This window comes from Seriola lalandi, unplaced genomic scaffold (assembly GCF_002814215.2).
Source record: "Seriola lalandi dorsalis isolate HSWRI2012SDOR001 ecotype SW California unplaced genomic scaffold, Sedor1 jcf7180002054890, whole genome shotgun sequence".
In the NCBI taxonomy this organism is placed as follows: domain Eukaryota; kingdom Metazoa; phylum Chordata; class Actinopteri; order Carangiformes; family Carangidae; genus Seriola; species Seriola lalandi.
In genome coordinates this window covers 228820-249844 of record NW_019525442.1, presented here as the reverse complement: position 1 = coordinate 249844, position 21025 = coordinate 228820, and the positions used below count along the sequence as shown (strand labels likewise).

The 21025-nt window shown below is 39.2% G+C and overlaps 1 protein-coding gene across 1 annotated transcript; it reads right to left on the bottom strand.

The window, feature by feature from the left end:
- Nucleotides 1-11: 11 nt before the first annotated feature.
- Nucleotides 12-6310, bottom strand: LOC111671958 (protein shisa-like-2A). The gene is made up of 3 exons (XM_023429212.2): nucleotides 6045-6310; nucleotides 3302-3438; nucleotides 12-2368 (listed from the first exon to the last, which is right to left on the bottom strand). The coding sequence occupies exons 1-3, from the start codon at nucleotides 6224-6226 to the stop codon at nucleotides 2181-2183; spliced, it is 507 nt and encodes a 168-aa protein (XP_023284980.1). The 5' UTR covers nucleotides 6227-6310; the 3' UTR covers nucleotides 12-2180.
- Nucleotides 6311-21025: the final 14715 nt, after the last annotated feature.

The window sequence follows — 21025 nt, the reverse complement described above, 5'->3', positions numbered from 1 at the left end:
TATGTCCACATTAGATGAAACACAATGACTTTTATAGCTCCATTTCAAAGACAAATGTGACCATAAAAAGTTTCTTGATTAAATGCTCTTAAAAGCAGCTGTGTCACATTGTGGCTCCATTCATGGTGTCAGAGACAGCCTGTTGCCAGCATGCGCTGCTCTTGTTTTCTGCTCAATTATCTTTAAATGCAGCTTATTTTAACTGGGTAAGCTTCCTGTCAGCTTCTGTGTGTGTGTATAAAATGCTAGCCAGCTGACATGAATTAAATACTTGACTGTGCAGTCAATTGTTATTGATTCTGTATTTAAGTATAGCAAGACTATTTTTTCTTGTTTATGTCACACAAAGAAGAGAGCTGGGGCTGATTGGAGCATGATTACTTTGTGCAGGTATCTGGTCATAAACCAAAGTTTTGGGACAAATCTTGAAAGATTTCACCATCATGAGGTCACATGATGGTGAAAGACAACAATTCACACCAAAAGGATGTGTACCAAGTCTCATGGCATTCCATCAAGTCAGAAGGATTCATCCTCTGTGTGATAGTGTCCAGAGGACCCCATTCCTAACATCAGTAACCACGACGATCAAAATCTTATAGATAAGGATACAGGGAAAAGCATAATTAAGAGAGAACTGCCCAAATCCAGTTCCAGACAAGGATGACCTAGAAGTACAACAAAAGGCAAGACACATGTAACAGTAGATAGGTAAGACAGGTGACTATGTTCAGGTTTAGAGTCTTCACACAGACTAGCATTATTTGGAAATGGTACAAAAAAATGTGAGATGTAACCATGTGTTGCTGTGAGTTTTATACACCCTGTTAGAGAGGATTTCTTCAGGAACTGGTGTGGCACTACTCCGGCACTACTTTTCTCCTTGATGCAACAAGCTTTCAATACATACTTCTGCCAAAGACATCTGAATCTGAATCTCCTGGTGAACCCCTTCCTTCCATTCAGAAGAATTTCACACTCTGGAGACCTTGACTGAACAAAATTTTGTAAAAATCTTTCAAAATTGGTAGACTGACAGACTGACAGATGCTGCAATCTCTAGGCTAAAAATATCGGCAAAACAACTCTGAACTATGTTGTAAATATGGCTGCTGTAGAACAGGCTGCATGAAGATGCTCTACTTTGGAAAGACTTCCAGTGGGCATCTGAAATGAGACAGAGATATGATGCAACTGGAGATCCAGTGGAGATCTAGAGTTAGTATCACGCTTGGGTTTGGGAGAGACAGATCAAAAGCAGAGAGGGAGATATCTTGACTTTAGTACAGGTCGAGCTCCAAAGACGCTTGAGCCTTCAATTTGCATAATGCATTCAGTAGTGAAACACCCACACCTTTCGTCAAAGTCCTAAATGATCCTAATTTATAACATACATTTTCTGTTATTTGTTCTTCATCTAAAAAGTGAGTTTGTGGTCATCAGGATGTGGGCAAGCTCAATGCCCTCACAAATTTAGACACAGCTCTTCAGGCCACAATGTTTTTTTTTCTTTGTTTTTCAGGTTTCTGAGTCTATGATGTCAATCATTACTCATCATTCAATATAGTAAAGTAATTTCTCATTCTAAAACTTTTGGGAAATTGCATGGAAATGGGCTCTAAAAAATGTATCACAACTCAGCCCTTCTCATCTATTCAAACCCAATTAAAACCATTTATTTAAATGATCTGTATTCAATACTCTATATTTTGGACCGAGGCCAACATCATTTTCCAAAGACCCGTTACTGCAGACATACCACCATGAAAATATTTGATTGTCAATCACAGTCTTTAAATGTTTTGTTGACTTTCCTTCAAGCTGCCTGTAATAAGGCAACAAAACAGTGGGAGCAATCAAACCAAAATCCAACAGTTTTCAATGAGAGTTTTGTGTTGTTCTGACTCTCTGCAAAAGACACGTTACAAAAGCACATTTAGAAACAAACAGTATACAAGACTCATTAAAGTATAACTTTATAACTTTTCTCAATTAATACATTTGAACTTTGAAACAATGACAGTTCCTCTTAGGATTGGTCCGATGATGTGGAATTCTACATTCAGCCCAACCTGTAGCCTTCTGAAGAAGAAGGATAGTATCGCAGAAAACAGGTAGGCAGCCAGCTTAAAGGAATCAAAGTAAAAGTAACTGGTCAAAAAGTCGAATAGTCCCCATGTCTACGCTGGACCCTCGACGTCAATAGACGTCACAGTAGCCATGAAGCAACGCTGGAAAAGTCGGTCAGGATCTGGGGGCTGGTTGTCACAGTCCAGCTTCCCCCTCAGGAAGTGTTTCCTGAAACCTTGAGGACCAGCAAGAGCGCTGGCATGACTGTGCTCTGGTCCCTGTGGACTTGGTGTAGAACCTGTAAGGCAGAAAATCCACTTAGAAACTTGTGAGTAAAGAACCTGATACACAACAAAGCAAGAACACCATCAGATGTAATGTTTTTTTTTTAAAGATGTTAAATGCCAGATCGTTTTTTTGAAAGCATGACTTAAACAATCGATCAAAAGAAAGGTGTCACTTCTGACACTCCCATGTAGAACTATCACGTGACTTCCCCTCAGCTTTACGTAGCATTACAGCATATTTCAGCTTATTGTTTTGGGTTTCAAGCCCCCAGCTTTAATATTTTGGTCACCCTCACCACTCTCTCCAACATCGTGTCCAGACACAGCCACTAGCTGTTTTCAGCCAAATAGCTTGAAATGCCCAGCAGCAAAAATCAGACCGACACGGTTAGCATCTAGCTGGTGCACATAGTGGATCATTTAGCTGCAGATGAGCCAGATATTTCCCTCAGGAGTTGTGGAAACCAAAACAGCAATGCAATGGAGAGAGTCCAGAGCATCCAGAACTGTGCATGGATGTGAGTCCGACTATATCTAGTTGGTACTGCTCCACCTCCCACACCAACTCCTGCTCCTTCCTCGCCACAGAGGTGACATTACACGTTCCTAGGACCAGTCTATGACACCAGAGATCAGCGCGCCTAGCTTGCCTGCCACACTAGTCGCACTGCACTTATATGGCAGTCCCAATAGTTCAATAGTTTTGTCATTATTGTCAAAATAAATGAATAGGCACAAAAAAGATGGATCATCAACCATGTGAAGAGTGTTCAATATATGAGCAGTTTTAAGATAAGAAAATAACAAACTCACAAATCAGAGTAAAGTCTAGTAAGGTTCTTTCATTCACAATCTTGGGGTCAGACAGTTTATGTCACACGGTATCTCCTAAATAATTCAGTGTATTTTATTGATGTGTTAACAGAATTAGATGTAGTCAGTACCTGGTGCTCGGAGCGGCAGCCCATTGTCCAGACCTTTGGGTTTGGTGGTGATGAAGAGGTAGCAGAGGACACACACAGTGATGATGAAGGCAAGAAGAACCACAGCTGCTACAGAGAGACCCACCAGAGCTCCAAGACTAGAAGACACAGAACAAAGATGCAGAGGGAGCATCACCTTACATATCCTCTCAGAATACTATTCAATAGAAAGGAAATAGAGCAGATGATGCATCCATCTGCATCAGTTTGAAATGTTGGTATTGTTTAAAGTTTATAAATGTGTTTCCTTTATTTATTTATTTTTATTTATCTATTTTTTTTAAAAAGGAAAATTTAAACTAATTGTAAACCTGGATGTTGTGGTCCATAATGACTATTGGTCTTTTTTTTTTTTGTTGAAATTTTTGTAGAAAATCTTGTTCTTCAGTGCAAATTGAGAAATATCCTAGCTTATCATAAAACAGCAATAGCTTTACGTCTTGGTTTGTGTATGTACAAAACAATCTGTGGACGAGCGAGGCTAGCTAAAATAGCAAAATATCAAGTTATTTAAATATCAGATATCAAGTTTCACCACTTCTGAGTTGTAAGTACCCCTAGCACCTGCTAACCATGCCAAAAGTAATTCTGGGAGCTATAGAGCCGTACCACGCCTATGCCCAATTACCTTATCAAATCAAAATAGTTTGAATAGTTTAAACATGGATGGAACAAGTTGTGAGTAAGTTTTTATGCATCCTTAATGCCTGAGACAAAAAACTCAAAACAAGAATAACAGAACTGGAACTGAAGAATCCACTAAGATCACAACAATGAGAAAGCAGCAGATATAACAGCAAGTATCCAGCAGAGATGGGAAATCCTCAAGGAAATAGTAATGGTGATACCAAAAATCAAGTAAGTCACCCCTCCAAAGAAGCCATCTGAAATATCAAATACGAGACGACAAAACAGACGAACTTGAAAGAAATTAACCAGCTGATATACTGTTTGCGGCCGCTTCAACCATCATGGACACCGTATAAAGACCAAGACAGCAACAATCAGTTTGCAGTCCAGTGGGGAAAATAGCAAGTTTAGTGAGACTCAGAGGATAGACAATATCTGCTTTTTGTAGTAGTTCTGCAAACTATTTTATTTCTTTGAATTGGAAAAAGATTAATGTTAAAGCTTGTGTAAGGCAATTCTGTACTAAATTAACAGAATATATATACTGTAAACGATTTCTGCTGTTTTTACTGTGTGCAGAAGTAGATTCGCAAGGTAATTTTTCAATGTATTCAAATATTCAAATATTACAGTGTGCTGATATGTGTTTACTGTTAATCTGATTAAACTAATAATTGGTAAGTGGAAATAAACCTAGTCTGGAATATTTAGATGGAAAGAATGTATTGCATATTGCGTAATATTAAGTAAAGGAGCTTTTTTTTTAAACTCTCTGATTCACACGTATGGTTTGTTGTTTGTGTGTTCTTTATGGTTAATGGTTTAAAATCAGATTCCCCTGATATTTCACTCCTAATTAAAGAGCACCTACACACTGATACTTCCTGTACTCTCAAAGGATGAGATGTTAAAAATATGTTTACCATCCTTTGTTTCTGGTGTGCTTCAAATCTGCAGCAGCATGAGTGACATGTTCTGCATTCAAACCTGAAGAGTGTGTTTCAGTGGGATTCTTATTACACATAATAAAAGAAAAAAAGATGCAAAAACACCAGGCATACGCTGCCTCAAACATGGAGATATAGAAACACAACAATATGGATGACATATACAGCTAAAGGGAAAGTGAGGAAAGTCAAATATTGAAATTAAAAAAAAATAAGGCAGCAAATAAATGGAGGTTGATGCATGTAGAGAAACTGAATTATTATATAAAATATAGGGCAAAGTGACTTTCAATTGCTCCAGGAGCATTCATGTAGATTCATGCTCCAGCAAGAGTGGCCATACCACTGAGGTTGAGGTGCCTTTGAGAAGGGCACATAAAGAGCCCAAATCCAAGCTTTTTTCATTAACAGCCAAAGCTTTTCCACAGTTGAGCCAGACCAGATCAGAGCCAACACTCAATTTTGAGGCAAATTGGTTATTGGCCTTGATGTAATTACTCAAAAATACATACAGGTTTTTTAATTGTTGATGCCTTTGTAAAATACACTATTTCTGCTATCATTTCTGGTGCCATTCTCATTCTTTATTTGTTTGTATGTTTGTGGAAAATCTTAATAATTTCCACCTGCACATTTGACAATGCTGCTATTAAAGCATGAAATACAACATAAAATTCCTCTCTGAATTCCGCACATATTGATTCAAGATTTGTCTGAATGTTCTAAATCAAAAGTCTCCCTAATTAAACTCCAGTTTCTGGGCTATGACTGACATGTAGCCTGATTAGACCCAAACAGGGACACGCTGCAAAAACGCCATTAACCACTGACATAAACAGTAAATTGCGTGCTACTCAGGTCATACGTATATATTTTTATTTTAACCTTACAGGTCCTATTGCTAAAAAGTACACCTACTGAATGTGATCTCCAGTTTTGAGCTGAACATCTGTCTATCTGAAATCATGCCTGCTGTTGCACATCGCGCTCTGGAGATTTTATTCTGCATAATGAGAAGTTGCGAGTAGCCTTCACTCTCCACCACACATCTCTGACACCAATGGTTGGCATTAAAAAAAAATCTGTGCAACACGTTAATTTCACTGCTTTTATTAGCCGCTCCTTACCTTAACCACCACATGTATCCATATTCGTAGGGGAAGAAGCTGTTGGGGTCATCACAACAGTACTTCAAGTCACTGAACCCGCAGCAGAAAAGTGCGGCAGTGTCATTTTCTGCTCTCGGACACGTGAAGCCCAGCACGTACACGTTTTCTTGGCTGTAGTAACTTTCGCAGTCCGAACCCATATCAGACGCAGACTGTCCGCACACACACAGTCGGTTGAGGTGAGCACATTAAAATCTCATCCCGTCCATTTCCCATTGCTGCAACTTCTGATACAGGAGCTGCTGGACTGAGACTAATGCACCCCCCACCCATTGCTCGCTCTCTCTCTCTCTCTCTCTCTCTCTCTCTCTCTCTCTCTCTCTCACCTGAGATTCAACGAAGATTGAGAAATAATAAAATGAAGCCTGAGGTTCCTAAAACAGCTACGTTTGAAAAACTCCTGAATGTTTCCAAATGTACTGAATTACATAAAATATAAAATAATGTCCGTATGATCTAATGCAGTTTTTCTGATGCATTTGTCGCTTGTTTTTACCTCATAATTGTTCTGTTGAAGAAATAATTTTATGAAATGTGGCATTGCCAATCTTCTCTATTTATCTGAACTCCCAGGGTGTGTTTAGACATGGTGTTACATATTCAAATTTCATTATTTAAAGCAGTCATTAGAGACAGTGAGACTGCACATCTGCATGAACAGATAGGAATCAGTTAACACTAACTTAGCATTCAGATACTTCACTTGTTTTTTCTACCTAAGTAAGAGTGTGGTGGCATACAAAGTTAATCAGTGCTTGATGAAACCATAACAAGGGCTCAGCCTTCTCAATACAGAGATAAGCTAAACACACATGATTAAATAATGATGCACTGATTAAGTGAGCAGTCAGTCATTAATCAGGACTTACTGCAGCAGCAGTGCCTAATATAAGCCCAAGTGCTTTAAGCGTCATTAAGGCTTGTTCATCAGGACAAAGTTTTAAGTATAAAATCTGCAAAGAAATGAACCGTTATTGAAGAGGTGAGCATGCTAAGCCTAATAACAAGTTGGAAACTCAGTGGTGGTGACGCTGAAGTCATGTGACCGCGGTGTAGTTGGCTGCTGGCGATTGTATTCAGGTGATATTCATTTGTGAAAATCTTCCTGCTGAACACAACTTGTAAGTATCATAAACTTTTGTTTGTCACAGAGCTTCTTTTTTTTTTTGCAATAATCAAAAAGCCAATGTAAAAATCCCATTGGCTTTTTGTTGAGGGAACCAGGGTGATGCTCACTTCCGGGTTAGCCTACAAAAATAAAATAATCCCTGCAGCGCTCTCTCATTGCATGATGTAGCGGAACTGTCTCACACAGAGGCCCTGAGTCAAAATCTATTTCTATCACCTTTAATATTTTTGTTTATTGTGTGCTCACATGTTGCATTTTTTCGAAATGGTTTATCAGATTACCACAAACTGTACTTAGTGGTTTCTGATCAAAATATAGTAAGCACTGTACTTGATTGGAATTTAAGATGGATTACACATATACTCATAGAACTGAAGTTACGTCCAGGTAACTTATAACTCTATTTCGAGTTCTCGTGTTCGGTCGCTGCGTCTACATTCACACAGAGCAGTGATTACTGTGAACAGGAGGTCTGCAGTGTGATGCTTTTGCTAAATGTGTGTTACTGAAGAGGAGAAGACTCTCTTCAACTACCTCCATGTTGTCCTCACTCTCAACAGTCTCCCCTGTCATCAGAAAAACACAAGTGAACAGTCACAGTTCTTGTGGTTCCTACGTCGCTACAGCTATATAAAACAGAATAAAATAGAATAAATAGAGATTAAAGATTCGACCATTTTGGCATCTCTAATTTATACTGAATATTCAGTGTACAGTGTACTGTAACGTAAAAAGTTGTACAGCAAGGTGCAGAACTGTCTGACTTCATTGGTCTTGAGATTTATCAATTGCTCAGTTTTGCTCTAGGAAGAGTCCTGGTTGTTCCAAACTTTCTGCGATGTAATAATTATGGAGGCCACTATACTCTTGTGAACCTTCAATGCAGCAGAAAGTTTTTGTAGCTTTTGCCAGACCCGTGCCTTGACACTCCTGTCTCTGTGCTCTGCAGGCAGGTTTCTTCCACCTCATGGCTTTGTTTTTGCTCTGACATGCACCGTCAGCTGTGACACGTTGTATAGACAGGTGTGTGCCTTTCCAAATGATGTGCAGTCTCAGAAACAATCAGCTGATATCTGAGACGGCACTGATCTGAGTTTGTGCTCCAGTGTTTAATAACTGAACAACCCAAAGGGGAAGCTGATATTAAAGGTCAACATGTCTAACTCAAATGTAACATCCTAACTCTGACTTGTCAAATACCACATGTCTAAGCTGCGTTTTAGAACAGCATCACCTTCAGTATCACCGACATGACAAAGGTCACGCTATGCAAACAACAGTGCAGGACAGTTTAACAGTGTTGATTTTTCTGTGTGTGGCTTTTACGTTGGATGGACCTAACATTTCCTAACGAGGAAAAGAAAACAGATAGTGAGCGGAGCATATCTTTTCAAAGATATGCTCAAAATTTGACTTTATGATATCTGACATTCTGAGTGAAAATGTCACAAAACGAGTGACTTTTAACAAAAGTGCTTAAGTTGACAGGTTACACTACACAAAGCACAGGTGTATGTAATAAAATGAATGATCAATTTCATTTGGCTGCTTCAGTTTCAGGATCTAGGTGCGGTACACACTGTCACAGTGCCAGGGCTTAAATAGAACAGAGGCCTCATTAGTGTTATTAGCGACACATGTGTCATCCTTCCATAGCAGGTCAAAATTTTTTCCATTAATAGGCTACTGGTGATGTAAAGCTCTGAAAGGAGACATTCGGCATGATGACTACTTTTGCCTTTGCAACTTAAAGAACAGTGTGTAGGTTGGCCAAACTTAATTGTATATTTCATTATTAAATTGATTAATTAATTGGAAATTGAACTGAATGAATTAAATGATGAAAGGGAAGGACAGAAACCCGGATACTTCAGCGCACACCTCCAGTACCAGTCTAGTTGCGAAACTATTTGTGTTGACGTAGCAAAATAAATGATGATATAAACAAACAAATCATAGTCTGTTGTTGCTTATTAGCTACTGTTCACTAATATGGTGCTCGTAGAACGGCTGTATACAAGCAATGCCACACTTGATGCTATGATTATATATACAGTATATATACGGATTTATGTTTTTACAAGTTCTAATGGTAGCATTAGAACACGTGGAGAACTCAAAGTTTTTGCATGTAATTAAAAAAAACATCCTAATTAACACTTTAAAAATTTGTTTTTCTCGACTGCAAAGACGCACTAAATGAAACTTTGATCCTCTTGATCTTCATTATCACTTTCTCAGCACAGAAGTATTCTCTTACAAATGTATTAACATGTTTTCCTTGGTTTCACACATTTTTACATCCATTTTCAAAACAGTGAACATATAATAGAAAGATCCAAAACTCTATAGGATGGCAGAACTAAGGAAAACATGTATTCACAGCTGAGAGAAATGACTGTGTAATTATGAATCTCTAATGCACCTGTGTGAAACTCTTCACTCAGCAATCAGTCCTCATTCATCTATAAAAGATGCGACCTTTGTATTGCTATCTGCAAGCATGAACCAAAGGGGCCAAAAACACGGAATGACAAGAAGAGGAGAAAAGCTGCGAAGTCCTTGACTTTCAAATGAAATATAGGCAACAATTATTTACCTACACCAAGGAGGTTATAGTTTTGATTTTTGTTTGTTTGTCAGCAGGATTATGAAAAAGGTACTGTAACAATTTGTAGCATACTTAGTGGAGGGATGGGGGATGGGCCTGAGAAGAATCAAAGAATTAAATTTTGGTGCAGATCCAAGAATTTCTAAAAATCAATTTCCTTAACACTGCAAGATGGGGCATTTTTGGACAGTTTACTCAATTTCTCAGAAAATAATTCATGGATATTGAAGCAAAAACCAGACATATTTATGGTTTGGAGCTCTATGAGCTTGTACAATTTGGTGCGGATCCAGATAATAATCTGGCCATTCTAAGCATGACATCAATCATGGCTTGTTCTTTAGAGAGGCTGGACAAAAGGTCCACCCCATTTCTGTGTATTTGCACTATAGCATCTATTGTCAGAATTTTTCAGAATGAGAAAGTCACAATGTTACTGTGTATTTCAGCTTTACTGTACTGCCTTGCTGGCAGATCAGGCTGCTGTCGTAGATATGGTTGTGGCAAACAATGCGATCAGGCTGAATGAAATCCAGGCAGCGTACTTGCAGATCAGGGAGCATTTAGAAATATCAACATAGTGAGTTTGCTTCATATTGACTGAGTCCTCAAAGAAACCATGTCTGAATGATTGAAACAGCTGCAAAGACTTTTTATTCCAAAGAAACTCTGACATTGTGAACTAGGCAAGGCTCTTGAATAACTGGAATAATTTACTTTATTAATTTGCTTTTTCCTCAGAGAATAATGGAGCTTGAAGCTGAAGGGAAACATCACATTAATGTGGAGGAAGCTGCTTCAAGCTCTCTAAAGTGAAGAGACATGAAAGGAACATCACTGTTACAGTTACAGGTCAGAGGGACGCTAACATCACCATGTGTGCTGCCATCTCCAATGATGGTGTCCTTTGTCACATACCAGCTATATGCCCATACAATACACCATCACATTCTTTGATCCACTGAATGAAAGACTGGTTCCACCTGAAAAGAGAGTCTTGCTGACAGCTGCCATGACTGTGTGCCCTGCATATTCTCCTTTTCTGAACCCAGGTGAGGAATTCCTCTCTGCTTGGAGATGGAAGGTATATGATCACCAGCCATATGATCAGATGTCCCTCCTGGAGGCAATGAATGCCGGTTGCCTGGCAATTGGTGCAGAGGACTGCCAGGGATGGATACGCCATGCAGGGAGGTTTTTCCCCTCAGTCCATTGCAAGGGAAAACATCCAAATACAGCGGTGATGAGAACCTGAGGCTTTATCATCAGGACCAAATGGACTAAATGAATCTGATGCAGTGGAATAAAAATTTTTTTCTTTAGTATTTTTGGTTTAATTCTTCATCAGTTCTTTGGTGGAGAAAGAATGCAGAACAAAAGCTGTACCATACATCTCTCTCACTGACTTTCCTGTCTCTCTCTCACTCTCTCTCTCACTATTGGAATCAAGGCAACGAATATCTTAAAAAGAAAAAAGTGATGAACCCGGCTGGTTGTTATTCAACGCTTTTATCATTTTACACTTTTAAAGTCACAATTAGGCAATGAACAACAAGTCCCAGCCAGGTTCATCACTTATTTGTGTCCCCTGGACACACTTCCGCTGTGTTGTGTGTATCTGCAGCGCATGTGTTGTCAAATTGATGATGTTTCCTGAATTTGCAGTGTATTTGCATGTGTTTTCTTAAGGTGCAGTGCATTGAGCTCTCAGGGCCACTGTAGAATATATTAATTTGACAACAGGTTGTGTTGCGGTAATACTTTCATTCTTTCATGGGACATTTCAATATCATATGTTGAAAGCAAATCAAGAATTACATCATATGAATGACCTTTGTTAAAACATTCCCAGTGATTTTAATGTCCTCCTCAATCCTTTCAAACTTGGTTTACAATCTGTGCAAGGATACTACTGAGAGTAGTGCACAACAAAAATAAATAAATACAATGAAACATACAAATGTTCAATGATGGATTTTTTTTCAGTTTTAACAAAATATTTTACAGTGTGTTATTGAAACTTTGTGAAGGTTTAATTTCTTTTACCTTCCTCTTAATAGTCAAGACTTTGATAGACTGTGGGACTCAACCCCAAGTTCTGGTTCTGAAGACATAAATCCTTACAAACAGCTGAGAAATATAAATCGTCTGTGCATTTGTTGGGGACTGTTTTCAGCGATGGATTAATCCACATTTGCTCTGCTGAGTCAAAATAAACTACAGTGTGTGTGTGTTCATAGTAATAGTAAGTCTTACTCATGTTTTTGACAAACACAGTAGCTCTGTGGCACAGATTAACAATATATATCAGGCCTTGGATACACCATTACTTGTTAGTCTAATCAAACAAAGGGTTAAGATGTTATGAATATAAAATACGACCACTATCCTTCAATGAAAGAGTCCATATAGAGACATATTTTAATTGCACGTACGTTAACACCTTAAACAATCTTTTGGCCTTGAATTGTATAAGTCTCAATGCATTTACATGCTTTCACGTACATGGCTCCATTAGAGCTCAGCCTTTCACTGATGTCCCTGAGTAACAATAGCTGTTCAGTTCCTCACAGATATGTTTAGGAATTTACAACATTTTATTCCTATTGCACTTGCTCAGACACAGATACTAGACTACCTCCTTGTGAATGGTTTCTAAGTCACAATCACCATTTCCTGCCAATTCTTATCTCCACCGGTTCATGCTTGTCATCCAATCACAACCTGGCACGCTGGCCTTTAACCAATCAGTTGTAAGCTGTCAAACTGTCAAAAGCACTCTCTCTCTCTCTCTCTTCTGTCTTTCAGCTGTCCATGACCCACCTCCACCCCTTCACCACCTCAACCGTGGATACCTGACCATCTCCAATCAAACCATCCAATCAGAAGTTTCCCTGTCATGATGACGTTCCCATCCTCGAACTCCATCCCTCATCACCACCACCACTGTCTAGGCTCCGGGGGAAGTTTCCTCTAATCGGAAGGACCTTAACCATATGGACCGCTTTCCATAGTGATCCACTTCCTGCCGGACTCTAAGCACCAAAGTCTATTCCTTCTGTTCACGTTAAATTCCATTTCTCTACTAATTCAATTTTAATGTCATGATATGTTGAAAAACATAACAATTAGAATATTTTGAAGGACACTGCTGAGAGTACTACACAACAAGAACAGGAAATGACTTTGCCTGGAACTCGGGTTCTCTCCAGTTACAAACAAGAAGTGAATTTTCCCATCTGTTCCATAAACTGAAATGTCATCGTCTTTTCTGAAATGTCATTTTGTTTTTTGAAATGTCAGTTTGATGACATAACACTTCTGTGGTTTTAAATTAAAATCCATTACCTATAATAGTGGAATTTTAAACTGTGGTACTTCTTCTGATTAAAGAATACGTATCCCATAACTGAAGGAACTGAAGTCTGCAGACACCAAATTATTGGCTCACTGGAGGGACGAAGATGATGTGTTACGGCATTTCAACAGTAACGCTGGTCAGCCTGATGGGGGCACCATACCTAAAGGGCAGAATTACAACATCACTGTGCTGACACTGTCAGCATAGAGGTCATGGGCAGATGATGCAGCTTCACATGGTATTTTGTTTTAAAAGAAATCACCCCTGATAAAAACAACAATAACTCCATCACACGTTACATTATGATGTAACCTAAAGGGTGATACATCTTACTATACATAAACTCAGAGCCCGCATCATTCACTCATCATTATCAACAAAGGGCAACATGTTTCTTTGCTCTGTCTTTCTTCTGCTTGTACTGCAACAACCAAATTCCACAGGGACCATCAACTGAATCTGACATTGGACACATTGCTGTTGTTTATGTAGCTCATACCATGATGAACTGTGTCTAGATTGAGGAGCTACAGAACCCAGTTCGGATGAAGAAAAACTGAAATATTGAAACGTTTCACCTCCAAATCGGAATTAAATTTTCTCTTTTTTTTTACTAGTACAGAGGCCATACGATTATTGCAGTCAGCCTCGACAGCGTCTGCGTCGGAACAAGTACAATAGGACTAAAATGTTAAATGTGAATGCATGTGAAATTCCTGTGTTGTCCAAAAACTGTTAAAAACATGTGTGAGACTCTTTCATTACCATGAACACACACACACACTGTTTATTTTGACTTACATTCACTGTTCTTTTGCCGTAAACACTCATTAGAGAAAATGTGGATTAATCCATCGCTGAAAATAGTCCCCAACAAATGCACTTTTTCCCCCTGTTTGAGTTACATTTGCTAAAACCTACTGAACCCTTCTGTTTTGATTCTTATTTCAAAATGACAATATATATTTCTTACCTGTGTGTAAGGATTCATGTCTTCAGAACCAGAACTTGGGGTTGACTGCAACTGTGTATCGAAGTCTGGAAGTATTGAGACAACGCTGGTGAACGAACCTTCACTTAAGTACAAGTATTGATAACACACAGTAAAAGTATTTCCTCAAAACAAAAATTCCTCTAATCCTTTACGTTAAATATATGTTAAAGTATTAACAACAAAATATATGTAAACGATAAAAAGAAAAGAACTCATTATGCAGGAGAATTGCTTCTATTAGAGTTATTGTAGAGTATAACAGTTTAACGGATTGGCACCTTGGTCCATTAGTGAGCTAAGCTGCAACATAAGTCACATCCTTGTTGGTCAGAGGGGAAGACATTAGAAGCTAATGGTTTTGTTCACGGTGAGTGAATCACTGTGAGTTAGTTTTTGCCCTTTCTCTCTCCTGTGTTTTCCTGTTGTCCCCTGTCGGTCTCCGCCTCCTTGGTCTGTCACCCACAGCTTAAGTACCTTCGTCTTCTTTCCACTCATCGCCAGATTGTTCAGCCGTCCATGCGGTAGAGTCGCTCACAGCCATTCAGTATAATTAACGTCTATCATGTAAGATTTTTATTCCCTCTTATTTCCTTGTGTGACCTGCTTACATTAGCTTTTCCTTATGCTGCAGGACTCCAGGAGCCAGACTGGCTCAGCCCCTACCTCACCAACCCCCCTGCCTCCCCCACCTTTTTACTCACTAAATCATTTATCAAACTGATCCCGTGTTCTGTGTTCCCCTCTCTCTTCTTCTGGCTCCAGAAAATCACTCTTTTTGTGCTGAGTGGCTGTTTGATTTGCTAAAAGGTCAAAACACATTTCACAAAACACAATGTTTGAAAAGACACAACATTTCCACTACCTGTTTTTGCTGTGTACTACTCTCAGCAGTGTTAGAAAGGAGTGAAGAGGAGATTGCAATGTGAATATTCTAACAAAGGTCATTCACATGATGTAATTCTCAATATGCTTTCAATATATTATGACATTAAAATGTCCCGTGGAACCATGAAAGCATCAGGACTGAGGCGTATCTTTTTCAATAAAGCCAAAGGCTTAAACGAAGTGCCATTTATTGATACTTAACATGGTTTTGGTTTGTGCCAAAAAGGCAAGCAAATATAGCAAGATGATTGTATTAGAGATCACAAACCCTGCTGCACTCTGCGCCTGCACTTTTAGCACTTATTGAGATAAGGTTTTCCTCACTCAATTTATTTTTGTGTGCAGGTCTTTCCATGAACTGCCAGTGAGTTGTTAGACCTGGACTGAGCACCTACGGACTGAACACATTCAGACATTCAGTATGGAACAGCTTTTGTACAGAATTTTATTGTAAAGCAGAAATACTCAAGCATTATTGTGCTGCATCAGATTTTCACATTTACATTCTTCTTTCCGAAATATCCCAAAACCAAAACGAGGAGTTGAAATACTCAGAACTCGTCATTTAGTCCATTTGGTCCTGATGATAAAGCCTCAGGTTCTCATCACCGCTGTATTTGGATGTTTTCCCTTGCAATGGACTGAGGGGAAAAACCTCCCTGCATGGCGTATCCATCCCTGGCAGTCCTCTGCACCAATTGCCAGGCAACCGGCATTCATTGCCTCCAGGAGGGACATCTGATCATATGGCTGGTGATCATATACCTTCCATCTCCAAGCAGAGAGGAATTCCTCACCTGGGTTCAGAAAAAAATATACACGTATATACACTGCTATACACGTGTACAGTGAACACACACCTTCCCTGGATAATACCAACACGTCTCTGATAACTCTGTGTGAGGCCAAAGGAGAGCTGTTACTGGGTCATTAGCTGGCCAATTACAATTCAAGGCACACCGAGGGGCTACCACTTGAGGAGGGACGGCTTATTTATGCAAAGATAGACTTGGATGCGGGCCAGCCCTAGTGCTGAAACGCTAACAGGAAGTCTCCTGACCCTCCCAATTACCAGTCCGCAATGCCAGTCTTTGGCCCCTTTGATCCATGCTTGCTAATAGCAACACATAGGTAGCATCTTTTTATAGATGGATGAGGATTGCTGAGTGAAGAGTTGTGTCAAGGAGTTACAGACAGGTGCATCAGAGATTCATAATTACGCACTAATTTCTATCTGCTGTGAATATATATTTATCTTTTTGTTTAAAACAGTTAATCCAATAGGGTTAAAAAAAAAAGTGTGAAACCAAGAAAAAAGTGTTAACCCATTTGGAAGAGAATACTTCTGCTATGCTAAGAAGGTCATGATGAAGATCAGGTGTATCCCACTTTCATTAATCATGTCTTAGCAATCGAGAAAAACTATAACAACATGCCCAGACCGTCATCAGTTGCCTGGCAGCGAAAACGACCAATCCCAGCAGTGCAGAGTTTTGAAACCAAAAAGTATGACACATATATTTCCTCACTTGGGATACAACTGGTTTTTTAGCCACTCTACCATCATCATCAGCTGGCCAGTCCATCACTTTGTTCCAGGCTGAAATCTTTACAACTACATGGATTTCAGTGAAATTTGGTACAGACATCTGTCACCTAAAAAGAATGAATCTTACAGGTCCAGGTAATGCTCAATCATAACCACTTTCTACGACGTGTTGTCTGACCATTTTGGAAATAAAGTGCTTGTAGTATAACGACTATGGTCAAAGTGAAAAGCTGCCTGTCACAAGCCATGTTTCCATTGCAGTATTGCACAAAATAGCGGTGATTTTTTTTCAGAAAAGTCGACAAATCATAATCTGTGATTCCACTGAGTGATGTTATGCAAATAAAGCTGGGTTTTCTCCTCTCACTATATCATTTCATTTAAACATGGTGACAGATTCCCAGCATCTGCTAATTGTTTGGACAATTGCATCCACTTCAATAGCCGCTGTAGTACATGATTGAAAGCGATGAGGGCGAACACAATGATGGAAAGGCAAACTGCTCATACCTGGCATCGGCCACATCAGGGATTTTTGGGAGATAATAGTCTCCAATGTTTTTGGATGTCATGTGACTACTCAAGTCATGTCATTTGACTAAAATGTCGAAAAAGTGTTTTAATTCCCTTTTGCAAAATATTGCTTTGTTGAATATCTAAAAAAACCTCCTCATGCAAGCGTATCATTTTTTTGGCAACATTTTAGTTTTTTTGAAATTCATGTGTTTCCATCAGCCTCCTCATTTCTTAGTTCACAATTTGCACAAATTTCCAAATAGCATTTTATTGTTAATGAGAATGAGGAGACATGATTTCATTTCATTTTAAAAAATGAGAAGAACAGAGAACATTCATCAGCTGTTGATGAAAAGTGACAGAAATAGTTCAATAACAAATTAAAAAAGGGAACCTTCTAACAGCTGTTCAGTCACAACAGGAAGTGGGTGTGTATGGTGGTCGCACATGGTGGATATCCTACTGATAGCTTCACTGTCCTTGGTTTCCTCTTGTGCCCTCATGCGGTTTATGTTTGTGATCGTGATATCTCAAGTCCCACGTCATTTTTCCAGTTTGAAAATTAGAAATAAATACCATTCTAAGCCTGGTGAGTGGTGTGTTTATCCAATCTACTGCCAGCAGGTTTTATGTTGAGGTCTGATTGAAGGAGAGACCTGTCAGTCATCTGGTGTTCAGCTTACTTGAAACAACATCTGTCCCAAGCAGATGTTTAAATGAGCCTTAGCAGAGCACAATGAGAATCTGGCTTTGTGAGAGAAAAAAAACGGAAAAAACAACCTGATTGAGTCCATTTTGCGCCCAAAATTCTGATATTTACTTTTATAATAAGTAAGAATATGTGTTATTTTAAAGTATTTTTAAGTTTTCTAAGTGAGTCAATATGGCTGTAAACTTTCTGCAAGTGCTCGCTTGTTCACCTCAGCTCCTTCCATCTCCACAGGGAAGCATGCTGCTGGAGGGTCATGCTCTGTGGACTGATTGCCAGTTGCTCTGAGGTGAAGTTGCTAAACTACAGACCACACAAGGCAAATATCTGGTTAAAACTATTTTATTTCACTTAAATAAATGTAAGAAACATATTAAAGCCATTTCAGCAGGTGCATCATATTGTATGCCGTTGGTTCTGGGCGTAAATGGTGCATTTTGGTTGAACTTGAGGCATGTGAGCGACTGCATTTGGGTTTTTAATGAATGAATGCATGTCAGCTTCTGGGAGGTTGTCTAATACTGTGTAATCCCTGCCTGATGAAACCAGATAGAGTGGAAATATTGGCAAAAGAGAGGGATTAGTGACCATGGAGTCTGGCAAAACATGTGATTGCAGCACAAGCACATACTTTACTCACACATATGTAACTCTTCCCGCACACACGGACAACACGCCACAGCACTTGGCTTCATTCATGATTCTTCTCCATGTAATGCAAAAGAATGAGAGGAGGGTGTATGTGTGGGCTATTAGGGCGTGTGAGTATGTGTTTGTATCTCAGTTGTATGTTATCTTTGCACTTGACTCCCAGCCATAAAAATACTGCATCACATTTTCGAAGTAAATAAGAATTAGAATAGGAGATGCTACAGTAAATCAAAAGTGATTGTGTCATTTTGCTTTTCATTTTTTCAGTCATTATGTTTTTGTAATCAATAATTAAATTACTACCATATCTTTTTTCCATAAAACTCCTTCAATCCAAGTGTACCTCAAGCCAAATGGGAGCAGTACACTTCTAAAAAGGGGGGAATTAAATTGACAAACTGAATCTGTGTGACCTGACTGCCGCACACATGGTCTCATCCTGAGGACAGACTGTGAAGGACATAGCGACCTGAATCACTCGAGCTTTGGGAAAACAGAAGATTAAAACTCCTCTCTGGGTAAAATAAATAAATAAAATAAAATCTGTGCGGCAGACAAAACAGTCCAGGGCAGGACCTGTGCAAACTCACAACGGGAGTGTGTGTTAAAACCAAGAATTGTGGCTCGCAGACCCGACCGCAAACTCCCTTTTAGACAGACAACCCACAGAATACTACAGGCTGCACCGGTCAGCCTGAGGTACGACTCGTCCGTTGACAAAGAGATTAAAGAGCAGTGTGACATTTCAGAAAATATGTTTCTTGCCAAAAGTTAGACGAGAAAAGTTAGAACTCAGACTTGATTAGCCTAGCTTAGCATAAAAACTAAAAGCAAGGTGAATCCACGACTTTTGACTTTTATATTACATAGACTTGCATCATCTCGCTCCTCCTATATCTGTTAGCATTCTGAGAACCATTCCTGAAATAGATAAAACATCAGTAGGTTTTGTCTGTGATGGTCTTTCTGTCCAATTTCGAGACACTAGCTCTGCAGACTCATTTAAAAGCAAAATCAAAACACATTTATTCTCATCAGCTTTCAGCCTCACTTAGCCTGCCCTGGCTGCCGCACTGTGGTTCTTCATTTTGCTTTTCGTTTTGTATACACATGGTTGAGTGCTTGGTCTATACGCTGCACATTCTTGTGTTTGTGTTTTCTCAGTTTCTTTATCCAGGAGTGAATATACAGGAGAGCTGTGCTGATATTTCATGTTGTGACTTGCTAATGCTGATCATTTTTTTATGTACAGCCCTTTCACACATATTTTGTGATGTCAGGCTGTAATAAACCTTGCCTTGACTTGACTTGACAATCAATATGCATCTAAATTTGCATCTAATTTTAAAACCCTTCTATGAAATCTGTCGTATGGACCGTGGAGCTGAAGTGTCATGATTTGAGAGGATCCAGACCCTGAAATAAACTCAGCCTTGTAAACTGTGTATTTTGAAAAAAAAAAGAATAAATAATCAAGTTAAAGTCTTTACAATAAAAACTAGAATTACCCCTCGTGGTTGTATGCCTCCACCACCCAGACTTGTTTCAGGTTACATCCCTGTTTATCTAGAGTCATATAAAATATTAGCCATTTGTGTGAAATTTTGTAATAGTTGTTAATTTCTGTGTGGTCTTGATTAATGGCTAGAAAGTGCTTTCTGAAGTCACCGTAACCTTGACCTTTGACCACGAAATTCTCATCAGTTTTCCCTTGAGTCCAGATGAACGTTTTTACCAAATTTAAATAAATTCCCTCCAGGCGTTACAAAGATATTGCATTCACAACGTCTTGTGAGGCCACCATGACCTTTGACCACCAAAATCGTCAAGGAGTCACTGATATATCAGAGCTCATTCAAGTTCCTGTGTGGCTGATTATTGAGCGACTGAACCCACTGCTGCTTTCTCCCACTGAACAGTCAGTCCAGAGAGCCACAGTCATGTGAGAACATTTTCATTCCTGCTTAAAAAAATGCAACAAAAAGTGAATGAGGTTTGGAAAACTCCTGCTTGAATTTAACTAAAGCCAACAGCACTGTATGTATCCCGCCACACGCTAACATCCAAAGGTGAATGACAGCTGTGTCAACACATGGGTGAAATTATTATAGCCAGGACTCCAGTATACAGACAGCTACTGTATATGTGAAAGTCCAGTCAAATGCATTTTCGCTAATCCCCTTCCTATTGCCTCATAAAGCATTTAAATACATACATTACTGAATGAAATCCATCTGAATGGTAAAGCTCTCATGCACGCCTCTCCCCTACCACGCAGCAGAGGAAGGCGATCCTTTAAATACAGATTGTCACTGGACAAAGCTGCAGTGCTTTCTGGATAAGCAGTCACATAATTTTGCAAGTGTTTTATACTGGACAACACAACAACTTGTACATGTCAACTCACTGATTGGATGGAGACCATACAGCGGGAATCCCTGTTCTCTCTTTGAATGAGTGCTTTGCTGAAGTGCTTTCACTTGATGCAAGTGAATAATACAAAACAGCACATATTATGTGTTGCCAGTTCTATT